Source organism: Zingiber officinale, chromosome 8A (genome assembly GCF_018446385.1).
Source record: "Zingiber officinale cultivar Zhangliang chromosome 8A, Zo_v1.1, whole genome shotgun sequence".
In the NCBI taxonomy this organism is placed as follows: Eukaryota; Viridiplantae; Streptophyta; class Magnoliopsida; order Zingiberales; family Zingiberaceae; genus Zingiber; species Zingiber officinale.
This window is the reverse complement of record NC_056000.1, coordinates 10,029,390-10,050,322: the sequence shown is the minus strand read 5'-3', so window position 1 is coordinate 10,050,322 and position 20,933 is coordinate 10,029,390. Positions and strand designations below refer to the sequence as shown.

The 20,933-nt window shown below is 37.7% G+C and overlaps 3 protein-coding genes across 3 annotated transcripts; 1 reads left to right on the top strand and 2 right to left on the bottom strand.

Annotated features, from left to right (window-relative positions):
* Positions 1–5,658: 5,658 nt before the first annotated feature.
* LOC122012626 lies at positions 5,659–8,034 on the bottom strand. Its single transcript, XM_042569231.1, has 6 exons — positions 7,757–8,034; positions 7,490–7,681; positions 6,652–6,818; positions 6,325–6,406; positions 6,138–6,206; positions 5,659–5,949 (listed from the first exon to the last, which is right to left on the bottom strand). Exons 1-6 carry the CDS (start codon positions 7,862–7,864, stop codon positions 5,779–5,781), a joined length of 789 nt encoding a protein of 262 aa, XP_042425165.1. The 5' UTR covers positions 7,865–8,034; the 3' UTR covers positions 5,659–5,778.
* Positions 8,035–8,422: 388 nt separating this feature from the next.
* Positions 8,423–11,658, top strand: LOC122012361 (heat stress transcription factor A-1-like). Its single transcript, XM_042568880.1, has 2 exons — positions 8,423–8,833; positions 10,138–11,658. The coding sequence occupies exons 1-2, from the start codon at positions 8,570–8,572 to the stop codon at positions 11,287–11,289; spliced, it is 1,416 nt and encodes a 471-aa protein (XP_042424814.1). The 5' UTR covers positions 8,423–8,569; the 3' UTR covers positions 11,290–11,658.
* A 2,492-nt stretch (positions 11,659–14,150) lies between these two features.
* LOC122012360 (GTP-binding protein 4-like) lies at positions 14,151–20,581 on the bottom strand. Its single transcript, XM_042568879.1, has 14 exons — positions 20,417–20,581; positions 19,834–19,925; positions 19,136–19,256; positions 18,963–19,027; positions 18,756–18,869; positions 17,587–17,661; positions 16,137–16,175; positions 15,961–16,032; positions 15,609–15,722; positions 15,381–15,452; positions 15,264–15,300; positions 14,866–14,978; positions 14,461–14,649; positions 14,151–14,356 (listed from the first exon to the last, which is right to left on the bottom strand). The coding sequence occupies exons 1-14, from the start codon at positions 20,520–20,522 to the stop codon at positions 14,288–14,290; spliced, it is 1,278 nt and encodes a 425-aa protein (XP_042424813.1). The 5' UTR covers positions 20,523–20,581; the 3' UTR covers positions 14,151–14,287.
* Between the last annotated feature and the right edge of the window lie 352 nt (positions 20,582–20,933).

Below are 20,933 nucleotides of genomic sequence, written 5' to 3'. Positions count from 1 at the left end.
AGAGAAATTTTATTTTTTAAAATTTCCGGAAACAAATTAGGAAGTTTTAATTTGTTGATTGAAACTCTCCTAATTTGTCTTTTTGATTGTGGCCGACCATTGTATGGATAAAGAGGAAGTTTTATTTAATTCTTCTCAATTAATTCATGTCAAGGAAAGTTAATGAAATTTTATTATAATTAAATTTCCTTATTTGCCAAAGCTAAGGAATATAAAAGAGGGGGTTGGGGTGCCTTCAAGGGACACAACTTCTATTATTCTTCTCCCTCTTTTCTTCTTTGGTGTGGCCGACCCCTTCAAGCTTTCTCTTCTCCTTGTTGTGGTCGAACCTCTTCTTCCTTTTGGAGATCAAGTTGTGGCCGGATACAAGCTTGGAGAAGAAGGAGAGAAAGCTTATATCCCTTAGAGCATTGGTGGTGTTTTCTCTTCATCCTTGGAGGTGCACTTGAGTTGGCCGAATCTTACAAGGAGGAGAAGAAGGTGTTTTGGTGGTTTCTCATCTCGGAAGATCGTTGCCCACACAACGTCCGAGGTTAGAAGAGGAATACGGTAGAAGATCAAGAGGTTTTTCTAAAAGGTATAACTAGTATTTTTCCTTTCCGCATCATACTAGTTATTTTAGGAAATAATACCAAATACAAGAGTCATACGATTTTAGTGTTTCGAATTTGTTTTCGATGTAGTGTTCTTTTGTTTGTTCTTTTCCTTATGATTTGATTGTTCTTTTCGGTTGACCTAAAGTTATTTTAGGAAATTAAATATTAGCTTTCCTTAAAAGGTTTTGTCTAGTCGGTGGTGGTTGCTCCCATATCCAAGAAGGTCGTGTGCCCCGGCACATCAGTACTGGGAACCAATTATGGAAATCAATATTTAATGGAATTAATAACTTAGGTGATTTGGATCGAACGTGTTAAGTTCTGCAGGAGATCCAAGTCAAAACCTAAAAGAACATATAGATTAAATTTTGAATCAAACGTGTTAAGTTCCGCAGGCGATCCAAGTTTAATTTAAAAGAACACATGGTAGCTAGGAAAAAGGTTCGGACCTTTGTACAAAATTTTTGTACAGTGGAACCATTAGGTTTTCCGAGTAGCAACCAACACCCTGACCTCTGATCCTGCACAAGACAATCACAGTGAGAGAAATTTACATCACAGTTATTATATACCAACTGCCCAACAGAAATTAAACTAGTAGACAATCCACGAGAGACAAATACATGACGAAAGGAAGGTCCAATATCACCAATGGTTGGAAGATTACTACCATTAGAAATTTGAATATTTTATTTACCAGTATACTTCTAAAGATTATACAACCAATTAGGTGATCCAGTCATATAATTTGATGCCCCAAAATCAACAAACCAACGAGAAGAAACAATCTTACCCTGACCATGAAGTCCAAGAGTAGAAAATGCTGTGATGATCATTTGTTGGACCATTTCTAGAGTAGCAAAAGATTGATTTGTGCCAGCAATTGTGGCTGTAGAGCTAATAGTGGAAGGGTTTGAGATAGCAGCCTGAAAAGCTTCGCCTCATCAATTTTCTGGGCGTGTAGGACATTGCTTGATAATGTGTCCATTTTGTTTACAATAATTGCAAAATTTCTTACCACAATTGCAGGCAATATACCCGAACTCTTTATAACTATAACATTGCATTTGTCCCTTTCCTTGGTTCTTCCCTTGAGCCACATAAGCAACATTAACAACCTCAGATATCTCCTTAGACGAACCTAGAACAACTTGTGTAGTCATTCTTTGTTCTTCACACAATAATTCTCCATGACATATATCCAAGGAAGGGACAGGATTTCTATTCAGTAATCCAGCCCGTGCAACTTCAAATTCTAGCCTCAGTTTCATCAAAAACTGATCGTGTCTACTATCTTCATGAATTGGTTGAAGGCTGGCTAAGGCCTCTTTAGGTACCTTTGAATAGATAAGACGAGAATATTCACTCCATAGAATAATAAATCCATAATAATGTTGCTCAATAGGGAGATTACCTTGACTAAAGTTACCAATCTAAAGTTCTAGTTGAAATCATCATGCAATGTTATCTTGATGTTATATGCGTTGCAAATAATCCCACATCTCCTTAGCCATACTAAAGGAACGCAAATTGTTCACCATATGAGGTTCAATAGAACCTGATCCTGTCCGAACCAGAAGTCAACAGACGCTGGGCACGTGACGCTCCAAGGCTCGCTGATGTAGGTCTCCAACTAGTGTCGAGATGCTCCGGCTATCCTGCACAGAAGTCGAGCCGGGAAGGGGATTCCCAGCGACGACCCTCCGACGCTCAAGTCAGGTAAATCACGATGAACAAGGTGGCTCCAGAAGTCTCAGAGTACATACCATCATCCTCTGTCGATGAAACCTGAGGTTCTTTATATAGAGCTGTGAAAGGTTTGGGCACGCGTACCAAGGTGCATAAGTGTCCCCTGTCCTATCCTAGGTATGCGGCTGTCAGAAAGCTTACCTGTCCTTTCCTAGGTACGCGGCTGTCAGAAAGTTTACCTGACCCATATCGCTACAGTCAAAGCATGCCCTCGATGGGACAGCAGAATCCCCTGTCACAAGATTTGGAGCATGACACACACGTGAAACCTACAGGTTGTCAGAGAAAGAAATCCTCTGGCCCTTTCCTTTGCTCCAAACTTGTAGTCCGAGCGGAAAGATACCTAAACATCCGACCGGACATCCGCAGTGGTTTACTTGTGCTTTGTGGAGACTAACAAACAGGGGTGCTTTATGACTGTGATCGGTCAAAAGGTCAGCTCGGTCCATGACCTTTTTAACTGAGCGTCGGAACCCCGATTTGACAGGGTGCCTACCAACTATAAGTGCAAACCGGCCGGACCCTTCCGGGTACTCGATTCCATCGGCCGGCCGGCAGTCCAGTGGGACCGGCCACCTATGGCCGTCCGTCCGGTCGGACCACACTCTCCTCTGGGTGGGCGGCTGTTCCGGTGACTTCCATTTGGCGTTGACTTTGCAAGAGAAGGGGGGGGCCCGCTCTTACTACCGGATCAGAACCTAAAATCCAAGAGATGAGCATCCTTTGCTTCCCATTGACTAAGTTCTATACCTTCTTTAGGAGCAAGAGTAGATCCGTCAATGTGATTCCAAAGCTCCCTCCCTTTCAGAAATATTCTGAACTGAAATTCTCATGCTACATAATTCTTTCCTGTGAATTTGATAGCCAAAGTCTCTGTAGACATTCTTCCAAGAAAATTCTCAGACATTCTTCCAAACAAATAAAATCTCAAAGCCAAAGTTGTTGATCAAAAATTAATCAACCCAAAAAAAATGATAGTAAACCAGAAAACCTTGTAAGACAAGCTAAAAGAAACTGACAAAGATTCGAAGATTCAGTTATGAATTTGCTTTGATACCATGACAATACTTGATAAAATGGCTAAATGCCTCTTTATTTAATGATCTTTTCTTTAGATAAGAATTACTGTACAACCTATTATAGACAAGAAAATATTTATAGCAATTACATTCATTACCGCTAATCTATTTTAGGTAAAAATATATACTGCTAATGCACAAATTATAGTAAATTAGATTTTTGAAATCTCAGCCATAATTTCTGCCATATCTTAACAATTGATAGTGAAATCTCAATCATAATTTCTTCCATAATCTTAGCAATTGATAGTGCCATAATATTTGCCATCGATATCTCTCTCTCTCTTGAATGCACACAACTTCGATTGTCTAGATAACTAGCATTGTAATCTCACTTAGTGTTTAATCAACATTCGTTATGGATCAATATTTTTATTACTTGACAATAAACCGTGCACTTGTGAAATTTTAACTGGTTGAAGGTTATGTAAATATGAAGCATATTTTTTTTCTACAAAAAAATGATTAAATTCAATGGCAGATAACAATGGACTTGTAGCTAGATTTTCAAGTGTTTTACTTGTTTTTTCCTTCCTCCAAAGTGTTTGTCACTAAAATGTTAGGCAATAGTTGTTAGAGGGTGTTTGGCTAAACTTATTAAAAATAGCTTATAATCTCATACAGCTTATAAGTTATTTTAGGAGCTTGTAAGTTGTTAGGTCTCATTTTAAAAATAAGTTGTTAAAGTGTTTGGATGAACTTATTACAATCAACTTAAATATATTGTTTGGTATTATAAGATCTTTTTATTAATAAAATTACCAAAAAGGGTATAATACTATTAATAGAGAGTTTTGAGATTTTTATTAATAGAGTGTTTTGGGCGAATTTCTGCACCGGGGGAGAGAAAATTAGAAAGATGCGTTAGCAGAGAAGATGATACAACGTTGGAAGAAAAGTCGCGGAGATAAAAAGATATTAGGCTTATAAAATTTATGGAGGATAAGATGGGGATTTATGAAATTATATAAGGATATTTTAGAGAAACAAATTATTAAAATAAGATTTTTTTTAAAAAAGTATGGTCTTCCATACTTTTTTAAAAACAGCTTATAAGTTCCAAAACAACTTATTTTGACAACTTATAAGCTGTTTGAAAAAAAATTTACCAAACAAATTTAAAGAGCTTATAAGTTCCAAAACAGCTTATAAGTTGTTTTAGAGAGGTTATAAACTCAGCTAAATACCCTGTGCATAAAAAACTCTAGTAGATAAAAAAAAAAGAAATATTTTGTAAACTAACAAGCTACTTATTGAGACCATTCTAAAAACTTGATTCAGTTTTCCTCATAAAGACCACCATAGCATCTAAATCTCCAAAATTAACGTTATTCACAATATTCCTCCCGCTGAAAAACCTCAAAAGAATGAAATTTCATCAGCTACGATTACCGGCTGGTTTGGTTTGCAAACGTACAGTAAATAATATACTAGTAAACTTTTTCATTTTCTTATAGTTCTATCATCATCGAAAGGGAGACAAGTATGAAAATGATAGCATTTACTATTATATACAGGGACTAACAACAAACAGGTTATCTGCATGACTTCAATCACGAAAGCAAGATATGAAACAGGTAGGCAAAGAAGGCCTTTTTACCAAACCATCACTTTTATATTCCTCCGTAGACTTAGCAGGAATTCCACTCATGGAACACAAGCTGGCATTAGCATGGTTGCTTTTACACGGGGAAAGAAAGCACTTCATCTCTTCGATCAATTAGCACAATGGTAGATTGTTCATATTATTTTGATCAAAGCGGAAAAAAAACCCCTCCCACTGCCTAGCCAATTTACCTCTTTTCATATAATCTGAAAACAAACTCTCAGGGATCGAGCATATCAACTTTTAACTTTTTGTTGATCAAAACCGAAACAATTCTCGGGCAGGGAATTATCTATGCGTCTGAGTGTGTGGTAATGAAAGTGATGCCCATTGGCACACGGCAAACCATGGGACCTTTTAACATTCCAGAGAAGTTTGATGAATCTCTTGTTTGAGTGTGAATTTCCCGTGAGCCAAAATTTAATAAAAATCTTGTTCAAATCGATATCCTTTTCAAAGATATTTAACAAAAGATTTTTGTTAGAATAAAAAAACTTTTGTGAAAGAAAAAAAGATGAATTACTGGTATGCTGTTGACGTTTCGACTAACAACTAATATTATTGAAATTACAAGGAATGTATACTCCAGCAGAAGAGCTACCGTCACACCACGAAAAACAGGTAGAAGTGTAAAACATTCTGATAAAATAAGATTTCCATACTAAAACATTTGCCAGGAGGAATTCATACAGAACATGAAGTGACATGAAACTTTCTTACATTCAAGAATCAAAATTCATATCAACATTTACTGGAGACCATAGACAACAAGCCCACCAACCGCAGCGATCCCGACCACTAGGCCAATTAGCACCCCAATGGGTGGCAACCCACTGCCGATTGTTTTTCCGGTAACAGCATTGTAGCGAGCAAACCGCTTCTTTGGTGCATTGCATTGCGGGCAAATGTATCCATCAGGCTGCAAATGTAAAACCACAAGCTTGCTATGTTAATGTGTTTTCGGAAGAAGAAAGGAAATGCTTATATATAAGCAAAGCTTGTGTTCCTCCTATTCTAATAAGTTGAAACTCATGATATATGTTGAGTAGTAGCAGAAAGAGTTTTGCAGAATGCAAAGCAATGGAAGATTTGCAAAATTGCGCTTGCCTGCTCTTCAAAGGGCTTTGACAGAAAGTAAATAAAGCCACAGTCGAGGCATATGTGAGTTGCTCTTTCCTGCAAAAGATGCATGTAGGAACCATTTGAACAACTATGAGCGGAAGTATGGAGTCTATACTAATGATAGCATCAGTCACAGGACAACATCGAGACTGAGGCAAAACGATTAGCTTGCCTTTTGTGCTTCAGTCAAGGTGCGACCAAATCGAGGAGGAGCAGGCCTCTTAGTTAGTCTTTTTACATCTACCTCTGCTCCCCTGTTGGAGTGTAAAGAAATGCAACAGGGAGAATAAGAATCAGATAAAAGATAAAGAACGTATTAGGAAAAGTGCAAACATTGTGTCTACAAACTCCCTAATATTCTGAACATTTAAATGTTCCTCTCTTCAAGAAGAAAAGTACATGGATATATTACTGGATGGAAAGCCCTAACAAATATTTTCACCATTTCATATTTAGGTATTTCTGCCAGACTTCACAACACGACCCCAGTAGATCATACCTGTTTACTACAAAATAAACAGAGTCTGGCTTTGCTTGGATAGCTGTTTTGGTAAAACCCAGCTTATCAGCAGGCCACAGCTCATCCCCAAAGAAGCTGCTTGTGTACAATACTTGGTCTCCAGCCCTAAGTCCTGCCTTTGCTGCATTTCCACCAGAATCTACTGCCTAGAAAATAATCAATCATGGTACATTAGTCAACCAAAAAAGATTAACCAAATGCCTATAGATATTATATCACTTGATTGGCGTTCTGTTTTATTATGTAGCATTAGAAGTGACAATAGTCTTGAATAGAATTCAATGCAAAAATAAGATTAACATATCATCATGATGAAAATGAGAGCATTATGGTAAGGTCAAGCTACTGTCTAACTTTACCTAGAAATGAAATCTATGCGAGAAACGGATACAAAATTTAATACACTGTTAAACTGACAAAATAAGTAAATATTAAGAGAAAGTAACTGGGAAAATAGCAAAGGAGATGTAAATTGAATGTACTTGGTTGCAACTTGAAATAGAATACAATGAAGCCATGTAATTTTTGGATAACTTCTTTTTTAATTTTTTCCCCAATTAAGCACAAAGAGAAAGAGATCCCTGTTCATTACTTACTTCTAAGAGCTAAAATAGTACTAATCTTTACAAGTGTCTTTAGAGTTTTCACTTTCCATTGAAATTGTTGATCATTAATGTCAAGAATGCAATTGTGCCACAAGCTATTAGGAAACGACCAATTTGTATGATTATGCAAAAACTATACTTCTACAGATCAAAACTGATTGACTTATCACAGTGAAATGCGTGCAATAGCAACCATAGAAAGATCATCTCACAGTGATAACGACTCCACCGGCGGGCTTCTGCCCCAGTGTTAGGCCCAAGGGCTTGTCGACCTCAACCTCGATGTTCTTCGACGTCCCAGCCGTCCTTGCGTTGACCTCGAGCCCTCGCCTTCCTTCGAGAGAAGCATTCCTCCTCCTGCCCTCGATCTTCACCCCCAATGACAAGCCAAGGAAAGAAGACTTCTACACAAGGCACAAACTTGAGGTCGATTAAGATCACGGGCTCATGTTTGAAGGGGCGGAGGAGAAGCACTTTACCTGTGCCGCGGCGCGCGAGGAGGGAGCAAGCAGAGCGCGCTTGGAAATGGAGGAAGCGGCGGCGACGGAGGAAGCGGAAGGTGGAGCTGCTGCCGCTGCTGCTGCCATTTAGTCGGGCGACGGTTGGAGTTGACGCGTGGGTGGGAGATGGGGATAAAGGATCAAGAAAAGGGAGGTCTGGTTGTGGATGGAGGAGCGCGCACGGAGAGGATAGATTGGAACCTCGTGTTGTGGAAGCAGTTCGGCCACCGGTCTCGTTGAAGGGCAAGCATGGTGTCAAATTTCCAAGTAAACAAAATCATCACCTTGTTTTATATTTTATCTTTCCAAGTAAACATAGCGGGTCAAATTTCCTTTGGAAATAAAAATGTGACAAAAGGCGATTCGCTAGCCTCCGCCAATCTGTCTTCAGGTCAACATGGAGGAGATAAATCACGGATGACTACTAGCGATGACTACTAACCATTAGTACAAATACCAAAACATGGGGAGGTCATGCTCGATCACGCTAAATTTTGATCCCAAAATCTCATATGATAAAATTTCATGTCTTAACCATGACACCGCCCGGGACTAAACACCCAATGTCCTTTGGAAATAAACAGTATCAGTTACCGGACAAATACTTTCCTTATTATTATTCTTTAGCCAAAACCCACCGAATGATAAACTCCTTTGCCGGTTGCCACTTCGAACACCATCTCTCTCTCTTTCTCTCTTTCTGTGGATCCTTTCTTCACTCTTCTCCTGATCGAATTACTGTTACCCAAACCCTAACGCGCGGCCTTTGTCTGCTTCCGATATCGGGAGAGAATGGTTGCGGCGAAGAACGCCGGTGGAGAGGCTGCGCCGACGGCAGCCACCGTTAATGCGAACCTAGTCAGCGGCGCGCCACCGCCGTTCCTCAGCAAGACGTATGAGATGGTGGATGACCTCTCTACTGACTCTATCGTCTCGTGGGGAGATGCGAACAATAGCTTCGTCGTTTGGAATCCGCCCGAGTTCGCGAGGAACCTCCTCCCCAAGTACTTCAAGCACGACAATTTCTCCAGCTTTGTTAGGCAGCTCAATACATATGTAAGCTTCTTTAAGCTCTGTCTTCCGTGCTTCTGGAGTTTCTGATCGAAGTGTTAATTTTAGCCAGAAGAGACTTTCAGTGAGGTTGGTCATCTAACAGAGATAGACACAAACAAATTGGATTTAGAAATACTATTAATTCCAAAGTTGGAAGTCGGATTAGTAGGTCGGGTGAGCATGGGAATCCGTCCGATCAATATGTTTGGATGGAAACTTAGATGGTGAGACATCCTTTATACGTAAGCCAGGGTTTAAGACCATTTGCAGCCGGAGTAAGCAACAGACACAATTGTCCAAAAATGTCACAGTGGTACAATCCTAGTTTGCACAAGCATGATGTAGGTTCCTTGGTCCTACAATCTGTCATCTAGGGTTTTAGAACAGCCACTTTCATAGGTGTAATTTATGGAATATATTTCTTCAAATTAATATGCATTTCTAAGATCAACCTAGCTGCTCTTTTGTGGTACATCAAGAAGCTTTTACTCTAGATATTTGACTTGTTGATGTTCACATCAAATGGACATGTGGTATTTGTTATTAGAAGAAAATAATTCAGGCTCGAAATGATAACAAACAAATACCTTTTGTCATTTTGTCTTGGAGCTTTTGGTTATTTCATTGTTATGCTTCACTTGCTCAACATCGCCCCACGGGGTTATCTAGAGCGGTTAGTGCGTAGAAGCTTGCCACTTGAGAGCGTGGGTTCGAACCGCGGGGTAGTCAGGGCGTAATTCCCTTGTCCCTGTGCACCTCTTCCCACTGCGCACTAACTTTTCCAGCTACTGTGATTTACCTCCCTCGTGAAGACCTTGGGCGTGGTGCGGCGGGGACGCTGAGGGCGAGCGATATCGCCTTTTGCCACTTCACTTGCTCAACATCTTTTTGCATGCTGTTTGAAGGTTTTCAAGTTATTCAATTTAGCTTGTATCCTGATTATCTATGAGAGCTATATCTAAGAATTTGTTTACAAGGTATGGACAATTCCAAGTTTGGTTCCAACAAATAACAAACTTACTTGATGTTCATAAAAGATTTTTCATTTGAATACTCCTTAGGCACTTCAATTAACTTTCTTGCTGTTATGTTAATTGATGTGCATAAATGATCTTAATACTTAACTTGAAGGTTCTAGCAATGTTTAAATGACAGTTGAATGTTAGAATCTTGTCTCCATTATGCATTATTATCAAATTAGCAGATATTTTAAAAAAAATTTAAATTTCAGTGGTGTTTGATATGCAGTTATTCTTTTTGAGCGGGGAGGAATCTTGAATCTGCTTATGTTCTAACTGGTTAAACAGGGTTTTAGAAAGGTTGATCCTGATCAATGGAAATTTGCAAATGAGGGGTTCTTAAGAGACCAGAAACATCTGTTGAAGACCATCAACAGGAGAAAAACTACACATACACAGAACCAACCTCAGGAGTTACAAACACAAAACGCTACTGGGGCAGCATGTGTCGAGTTAGGTAAGTTTGAATTGGTGAAGGAGATTGAGAGGCTTAAGAGGGATAAAAATGTGCTAATGCAAGAACTGGTTAGGCTTAGACAGCAGCAGCAATCCACTGATCATCATTTGAAGACCTTAGTGCAACGTCTTCAAGGCATGGAACATCACCAGCAGCAGATGATGTCATTCTTGGCAAAAGCTATGCAGAATCCTGGTTTCCTATCCCAGTTCGTGCAACAAAATGACTGCAGTCAGCGGATAGCTGGGGTTAATAAGAAACGTCGATATCCTAATCTGGATAGTACTAATGTTGAAAACTCACCGCATGAAGGTCAGATTATCAAATACGAGCTGTTGATAAATAAAGCAGCTAAAGCAATGATGATGCAGATTCTAAAGTATAGCACAACTCCCAGGCTGGAATCTGTCAGTGAATCTAGGAACACTTTGGTCGATGACATCCATTCCTCCGTGGAAACCTTAGATTGTGAAACTTTGAGGAACTCCAGAGTTACTCTATCTGAGGTCCCTTCAACATCTAGTGTTTCTTGCTCTCCTGCTCCCACAGAACATTCAATGATTTTTTCATCACCTGCTCCATCAGAGATTCAATCTTCTGAGCCCATGATTACACCAGCTGAGATGGCAAAAACAAATCTGGAACCTGGAATATCGGAGGCCATTGCTCTCAACCATTCTGATCCTTTTGCCGCACAAGTTTCCGCAATGCAAGGTAGGATACCAATTGGGGAAGCTAATGTTACTCAAAATTTAAGTTATTCAATACCCTTGGCAAAGAGCAATTACGTAAACACCAATCATGAATGTGATCTGGTTGTTGTTGAAGCTGGAAAGCTCCCTTCTGATATTGGTATGGATACCTTGAATGAAGATGACAAACTTCCAAGTATAAATGATCCTTTCTGGGAGCAATTCCTAGAAGCAAGTCCACTTTCTGTTGATCTAGAGTTGGTTGATTCGAGCAAAAATGAAGGGATGTAAGGCCAAAAACTTTGGAAACTTTTGGATAGCCTCGAGATAGATCAAGCATCATAGATTCAGCAATTCACATCAGAGGAAAAAAAAAAACTTATGATAATTACATGTGCAAATTTGCTTTGTTGGGGCATTTTTCTCACGTTATGCTTGTGCTGTGACTAGCATCTGAGCGCTATGTTGGTTTTGGTGAACGGCCAAGCGCTTATCTTGATAGTCATATCTTAAATAGTCGAGGACTCTAACTTGATCCCGTTACACTAGTCGTGAGTTTTATTTAGTCTATCAGTCTTGCTTTGTGCTTCCAAAATGTGTTTCGCAGTAGGACTTCTAATGTGTTGATACAAGCATAGTAATTGCAGAGTATTTGAAGTATAACTAAGAGTTGAGAACACATTTAACTTTGTGCTCGATTGTCAAATCTATGAGGCCAACTATCTTAGATTAAGGAAGACAAATTGTATGGGGTGGAAAGTTGAGGAAATATTTTAGACTTAGTGACATGAAAACTTGAAGAAAATGTTTTACTGTCAGCTTGGTTGGCCAATCCAAGATGGCTTTCAAAGATTAGCGAATGTGCGCACTTATTTTAATAGTTAATTTATTGGAATAGTCTTTCCACGGGCCTAATATAACAATTATTTTTATTATTATTAGGCTTTGCGATTTTGAAACTCTTATATTTAAGCGTCTTGTTTTGTTCGTAATTATATCAAACTTTATCAAAATCTCAGTTGGTTTCTTCATCTTAGTTATTCTTTTCATTACAATTTGATATTTCTATCAACATTATCAAGAACATTATCAATTTGATATTTCTTAGGCGTGTTTGATTCGGGGTTATCATTGATAACCTTAGTTGGTTATCAACGATAATTTTGTTTGGTTTAAGTAATTGATGATTCCTAGTAATGTAATATTCCCGCCACGTCAGCAATTAGGGAATAGATTCAGGAATCAAAAAACCCTGAAAATCTTAGATTTTCTACAATTCCGGAATTATCAATATATTTTTTCAAAATTATCCTTCAAAGAGCAGGAGATGAGCAGGGATGTCCATGAGATCTTCTGCCTCACCCTCCCGGAGTTTCTCGTGTGCGCTGAAGCTCCGATCACGGCAGCGGATGGCTCCTCACCTACAAGAAGAGGTTCCCTAGAGATTTTGTAGAATGAATGTGGGAGATGGCTCCTCATAGCAGTGATCATCTACAAGAAGAGGCTCTGTACCTGTTCGTTCTTCGTGGAGATGGCGCACCGGCGGCTTGCGGAGGAGGCGGCGCCGGTTGCTTGCGGAGGAGGCGGCGTCGACGGTTTGCAGAGGAGGCGGCGCGCGGTGCCGGTTGCTTGCGAAGGAGGCGGCGTCGGCGGCTTGCGGAGGAGGCGGCGCGGTTGCTTGCGGAGGAGGCGGCACCGTTGCTTGCGGTTGCGGAGGAGGTGGCGGCGGCGGCTTGCGGAGGAGGCAGCGTTACTGCGGGGACAAGTGGGGAGAAGATGCGTAAAAAAATTGAGGAGGATTAAAAGGAAAATAAAATATATTAAAATAATTAAAAAATTTAATCACATATCCAAATGTATATAAATTTAAAATCTATATAATAAGTTAATTACATATCTAATTATATTTTACAAATATATAAATTTACTTTAAAATTTATAAATCAATTTTATTTATTTATTATATATATTACCAACTTATTCATTAATATTATTATAATAATAATTATTATTAATAATTTAATTTAATTTATTTTATAAAATTAATCATATAATTAAATAAAAGATAATATAGGAAATGTTAAGTTAAATTATACCATTACGTAGTTGAACCAAACAAAATTAAGATTATATTGTATTCTCCAACTCGAACCAAACGTGCCTGAAGGTTAAGATTGATTCTCTCCACAAGGACCATTTGGCATATTCATACGGGAGAGAGAAAAAAAATTCTGATTGTTGTGATAAAGGCCTCATCGTGTTCATAAATGATCCTGGAAATATTTATTTACAATACTAAAGGTACCTGGTAGACGGAGAAAAAGAATAGATTGTACTTAAACAAAAATTGTTAAGTTTAAAAAATGCCAAAACAAAATGCGATGGGATGTAGCTCACATGGTAGAGCGCTAGTTTTGCATACGAGAGGTACGGAACTCGATACCCCGCATCTCCATTTTTTATTCAATTAAAGATATTGCCGGGTTTGGCTTTACCGTAAGTCAATGGTAAAGTAATAATTAAAGAATTAAAAACTCCTCCACTTTTTTACTTTTTGTGCTTTTTTACCACTATAATAATTGAAGAGTAGGGTCGCAGATTTCTTATAATATAATAATATGGATTAATTTTCGATGAACATGCTCTCGGAACAAATTCCGTCCCTAATAATCAAACTGATTAATCATAAAGATGACCAATCTAATCCTATAAAAAAAAAATTACCGAATTGAAAAGCGCTTCTCAATTGAAATTAGGTCCACTTCCCAATTGAAAGAAAAAAAAATTCCATACATGTTGCATCCAAGACTTAAAACTTAAATACTTTAATTATCCATTATAAAATCTAACACCCAAAAACAAGTGTAATAATCTTTTACTAGAAGAGTTAAATTTCTGGAGAATATTTTTTAATCTCAAAGAGATTTAAATGCATTCCTTCCTCCTTTTCTCAAGAAAGGAAAAGGAATATAGAGACGATTAAGAAGTATCGCATAATTTGTGAGTAATAATTTTATTATACTTTTGCTCTTCTTTTATATATTAAAATTCCATACAACAAAAGCCCAAAAACTAAAAGTGACATTAGAAGTTATTTGTTCTCTTAAAAAACGATAATTCATTTTTAAAGTCCCTGCAAATCTTATCTACGGTTGAATTCCTACAAAGCCATATTTTTAAAATACCAAAATAATTAGCGAGCGGGAAAAGAAAATGATTCCATGTTGATATAACCGTGAAACACAAGATTACAACAACGCACACTGAACTCCTTGTAGTCTTGAGTAAACTACCCAGATGGTGTACTTGAGATGCGAGCCATTTGGGAGAGAAGTAGGTCATGAACTCTGGCCTTCAGCTGATGATAGCAGATGAAAAAAAGAATCGCAATAGTATGGTGAAAAAAAATCTGGAAGAGAATTCAGAAATTCGTGTATCGTGCTTTTGTGATTTTGTGATTACCTCGTCGACACCTTGATTGCTCATTATGGAGACATGAATGGCGCCATCGGGTCCACACCTCTTATATCTAGCAAATTCATCATCTGGTAAAATGCAGGCAGGAGACTCTTGCAGGAGATCGCATTTGGAAACAACATCAAGCCAGAGATGATCCTTGAATCTCTCTCTCATCTCTTTGTATGTGACTAACTGCAGTAGCATCAACCATGATAGGAAATGCAAAAGCAAACAATGATGGGAAAAATTGTGATTTTAGATGCTAGCAAAAGAGTATGGCATCTGATTCAACATATGCACAAGTAGATACATTCATTAGTTGGTAGGAAAAACTTGAAGGTAATACAAATGTTAGAAAAAGCAACATCGAAATAAGCAGGCAAGTAATTAGCTTTATGCCTATCGTACCTGATTATTAGGTGAAGTCCCACATTCTCCAGACAGATCATGGACATACAATACGGCAGTTGGCAAATAAGAAAGGACAGAGATTGTCAACCTTTCTATATTGTTCCTCTCATCTGGGTTCATATGATATCATATTTTTGTCAATAGAAATAATCAGTAATTGTAGTAGAATACTTTGCTACCTCAGGTCACAAAGTAATGGTAGATACATCTCAAAGGTATCTGGTAAGGTAAAAACATCAGATGGAAAGGAGAAACGTCACACAACAGGACTTGCAAAATTTCTATAACAAGTCCAGAAGAAAATTTCACCCAAAAAACAAATGTCTCAGTATCATGATGATTCATTTTCAGTGCATGCTGAACTAAAAAAAAATGCTATTGTTTGGATCACTAACCATCATGTCTTGTAAGAAGACCAGGAGTATCTGTTACCTGCAGTTCAAATGTCTTATTGCTATATGAAGATAAGAGAACGCATCAAACGGGAAAATCAATATAACTGAAATACTAACCTGAAATCGTTCATAGTTCAACATGATATGACCCATTAGAATTCCTCTAGTGGTGAATGGATAATTACAAACCTACATTAAGAAAACCACCATTGAGGAGAACTCTTAGTAACAAGAAAACAAGATAGCAGAACAAATTGAATCTACTTCTCAATTAAACATTCATCAGATAGGTGATGTGTTTGGGCTCATGAAAAGCTAAATAACATGAAAAGGTAAAAAAGTTACCTCTGGTTTCCCTGTTGACAGAATACGTACTAGTGATGATTTCCCAACATTAGGTGATCCGACGAGACAAAGGGTAGGTGTTTGTAGGTCCACCACTGGCATCGCACGCAGAGTCTACAAAGCCAATGGTATAAGCAAACTCCGACAAAATGAAGGCAAAGCAAAAGTTAACGAACAAGAGAACCAGCATAGTTTTTCACATTAATGTACGGTAAATACTAATACATGCACTCAAGCATATTCACAATCTGGAAATGAAATCATGATATGAACCTACAAGAAAATCTTGCTAAAAAAATTGTCAGTCACTGATTTAGAAACATGATTTGGTAAAAAAAAAAAGTCATATTACCTTTGCAACATTTAACAAATCATCAATAGCAGTTTTTCCAACTTGAAAAGCTTCCTCAAGCTTTTTAAGGCCCTAAAAGTTGAAGTGAATCTATGATGAACATCAGGCAAGAAGCACAATAGAAGTAAATACTACAGATAAATGTGATACACAAATGAAATTGAATCAGAACAAACCTCATTTAGTCGCTCTTCTGCTTCACGTTTTGTTGTGGACTGTCAAGATTAAAGAGCCAACCTGAATAACAGTCTATGCATTCATACTACACATAGAGAGGTGAGCAGGAAAACATTGAAGTTTTGAAAACACAAAGTGCATCGGAAATGAACTTCAATTCAGGCAATTGTTTCTGGTGATAAATTACAAAGCAGTTCTTTGGGACAGATATTATGATATCCAGTCAAATGACAGATAACTAGCAAACTGACTGAAATCATAAGTTTGTGTTTCAAATATGAATTTGATTACAGCAGTACCATTTCTACTCCTAAAAACACACAATATAAGAATTTTTGGGATAGTAAATTTACATATGTAAACCCAAAACCTAAAAGCAGGCCTGGTAATTTAAAGACTAACCTCTATGTGCTCATTGATTTTGTTTTCAATCATGAATTAGAACTGTTACATTATGGGGAAACAAGAAGGGGAGCCTTGGCGCAACGGTAAAGTTGTTGTTGCCATGTGACCAAAAGGTCACGGGTTCGAATCCTAGAAACAACCTCTTGCAAAAAAAAAAAAAAGCAAGGTAAGGCTGCGTACAATGGATCCTTCCCCGGGATCCCGCATGACGGGAGCTTCGTGCACCGGGCTGCCCTTTTACATTATGGGGAAACAAATTATGTTTCTTTCTTAGGTAAACCCTCTATCTATATATGATATTGATCAATGAAAAATATTTCAGACAAGTCCTCATATTACAAGTATTTCCATTTTAATTGATTTATAATCCCCTCAAGTGGTTCAAATATGTGGAAATATGGCTTGTTATACATATAATCAAGTGTAGAACCCCTTCAAGATTGGATTAGCAAGTTTGTTAGTTACTTGTTGGAGCAAATGAGGTGACAATCTCATTGGATTGCACTTGCTCTCTAATGGAATGGCAATCTGTGTTTTTTTCATAGTCAAAATAGCAATATGGTTGAAAAATCGATATGGCAGTTAAAATAGATTAGTGCGCACTCAGGAATGTGATATGGCATCCTAAACAGACTTAAAGGTTGGACCAATTTAGTGTAGGCAAAGAGAGCATTATGGTTGAAAAATCATTTGAAATCTTTATGAGATTGTAGAACTTTGAACAAAGCCTATAAAATCAACAGTAAATTACACCAAGCAGACTGCAAAGGATGGATAAGTTGCAAAGCAAATGTTAGCCCAAAAGTAACTTTCGTGGTAGTAAATAACCAGGGAGCAATAGAAATTTGGATGAAGAACTGAACATGCAGAGATGGATATGTAATCAGCAAGCAATTGATACATCACCTAGGAAAAATTAAAAAAGAATAACAATCTCCTCTCATAATTGGAGCATTCTTTCGCTTTTGTTTAGACTCACTCCAAATACATAGACACAACACAAATAATCCACCATAAAAAAACAAATCTATAACAGAGTCAAACCTGAGCGCAAAGAGATGCATGCTGCTTTCCAACAGAAACAAGCTTCTTCCTCAAACAATCAACTCTTTCTAATACCTGATGAGATAGTGAGCATTATGAGCATTAAGGAATATCACACTGTAAGTTAAATGTGCAAAGAGAAATGTCATAAGAGGAAACCTGTTGATTTGGACAGAATGAATAGATTCTAAATCTAGTGTTACTTTTCACTCTTTGGCATATACAAGGAATTCTATATCAGAGAAAGTAACTTAATGATTATAATGGTAAGTTAATTTGGCAAAAAAAAAAAACATCTTACATGTAAAGGATTTATCTCTGAAAAAGATTTGCAGAAGATTATGAATTGCATGTACACTTTCTTATGATGCAAGACAGACATGGATTCCAAAGATGAAATAATGAATACAAGTCCAGAAGAGTATTGACAACTTCTGTTTTTCTAGTTGATCAGACTTAGCAACTGCTAAACTTCTGAACCTTTACTGCTTATGAAGATTTATCTTAAAATAACTTTGCTGGTCATATTTCAGTAAGAGCTCAAAAGTGTCAAACTGAACTCCTTTTAAAACCTGCCGAAGCCTTAACTGGTTCTAAGACAAACAGGAACAAAACTATCACGCTTTAGATTCAGTTATATATTACCAATGGTGTGGTCTCCTGAAATTAGAATATAAGCATGTTTCTAAGATGCACCAACATTGAATGCAAGGTTGTCTTTGAAAATATAAGAAAACAGCATTTGTTATGATTATGTCTCTAATTGATATGTGAAAAGCTAGTCGCAACAGGAGACATTTTCAGCCAATTGAACAATGGATTAAAATATCCAGCACTTGACAATGACAAGTTTAATATATTAAGCTAATTGAATAATGAACTTTAAATACCAAACATTTGGTGATGAAAAGTTTAGCATATTCAGCCAACTGAGATTGAACTAAAATTTCAGCACTCGGCAATGTGAACCCACAAAAGAAACTACTGAAGGCAATATGATTATTGGATCAATAGTAGTTGTGAAGAAAACACTTTTTAGTGCACAAGTAGTTGCATCATGAGAAAGGCAATTGCATCAACGAGTAGGTATCTAGTGTCAATTGATTAGTGTGCATATTAATGATGCTAGATCATTCATGTTGAGTGTAAAAGGAAGAATGTTAAACAACCTTTTCATAGTTTCCTTGGCCAAAAGTAAGCTCGATGAGAGATCTTTCATATGGATGTAAGTGTCGCTTGTCTGGGAAGGTTTCTGTGTATTGTCTTAAAGGAACAGCTAATTCCTGTAAAATAATTTTAAGTAGAGAACTGATTCAAATACTATTGACCACAAAGAAGTTGCATAAATAAAAAGGAAAAAAAAAATAGTATCTAACTTTCATCAGCGCATCAAGTTGTTTTGCGCCTCTATTTCTCTCTCGCTTTGCTATGTTCTGAATACCTATAAATTATTGAACATATGGCTATCAATAACCTAAATAAGCAAAACATCACATTGAATTATAATAAATTGTAATATGACCTAAGAGAAAATCACAAGATGCATTACCCTTAGTAGGAGAGATGTTCCTAGCTTTCCTTTGTGCTGAGGAAAGAATATTCATAGACGGCATCACCATAGGTAGCTTCTGAAATGCACCAGTTGTTTTATCTTTAAGTGAAGGTTCCACCTGAAGATAGTTACAAAGCATTTAAGCATAAAATGATGAAATGAGTCTATTCAATTAGTGGGATAATGGTTATAACTATAACAGTCCAAAACCATATTAAGAGAATAGAAGAACTAAGAAATAAACAACAAAAAGGTCATCCCATGGTTCAATAGTCAACAATATAGTTAAATGTCCTCAAAAAGACATGAAGAGAACCACAGTACTATTGATGCCACTAATATCATAATAACTCAAAAAGAATCTATGGATTTTCATTATCACCCAAACAGGAAGGTGTAGGCTAAAATTTTCAGGTGTGATATCAAATTTAAGGATCTCTTATGTCTTAACTATTAAATACGAAAACTTCACTAATTATTAAAGTTTGGAGAACGGGTGACACATAATAGCTGGAGGCACTAAATCAACAACCTTATAAGCACTACAAAGTGGGAAATATAGGTTTTCATACTGAGGCAATAAAGCACTGGATTTAATTATTACAATTGTTAAGATGTCATCGATCAAGAAAGGCATTTCAGAAGTCGGATATACCCAGTTGCATCTCATGGTCATTTTGGCAAAGGAAAATTACCATAATGATGTTTCCATCCTCAGTGGATCTCATCGGATTCTTGTTAGCGAACCCCGGACATGAAGCAGAGAACATTCTTCGCACTCCAAAACCTGACACGTGACATATAAGACAAAAATAGGAACATGCCGATCCAGACAATTAGCACCAGCAATCCAACAGCATGAAAAGAAAACGGGCAAATGCGTAAATTCATCATCGTCGAAACTTCCCATCCGAAAAACTCAATAAGTTTGCTTAAAACTATCCAAACAATCATTTACGCAGATAGAGGTGTCAAAATTAGCTTCTGAGATTCGAGTCTCAAAGTAACCACAAGACGAACCACAGATAAAAGTAGGGGTAAAGGGCACTGGTACAAACATCAAATGCTCGACGAAATGACGCAGTAAAGATATAAAAGGCGAACACAACATCTGAAACAAGAAAAAAATGACTACGTCTGGAGAAACGGGTGCAAGAACAAATAAATACAGACAAGAAAGCCAACGCTTTGCTAGGTGGCTCGTTCATCGACACTGCAAGGTGGGTGTTTGCTGAAATGGCAACAGGTGATGAAGACGCTGAGTAAAGTAACAACAACCTTTATGAGACGACGGAGAGCTCCTCCTTCCAATCCTTCCCCAGAGTAACTTGCCGGAAGGGACACGCCATTGCTGGAGGAGACCGAAGGCTCTGCCGCTGTTCATCTCCCTCCACAACCCCTCTTTGCTCGACTACTTCACCGTATCACTTCAGCCCGATGTTTATAGTGTGCTGACATGGGATCGGATCCATCCGACGGCCAGAAGGTTTTGACAATCTAACAAGGCCCAGCCCATTTATGGCCTATCACTGATCGGATCGACCGTAAAAATGTCCACAACGAAGTAAAGAAAGAAATAAAAGAAAACAAACGAGAAGGAAAGGAATCCTCCGTCGACCACCACCGACTCAGCCAGGCGAACTCGCGGCGAGACTGCACGAGTTCGCGGTGGTGGCCTCGAGTTCGGCCGCTTGTTTATTATTAATAATTTTTGTTTTTCAAAGCTGAAGTACTTGCTAACTATATTTGACAAACCCAATTATTTTTGGCATTTTCGATGTACTAGTGTGAGAAT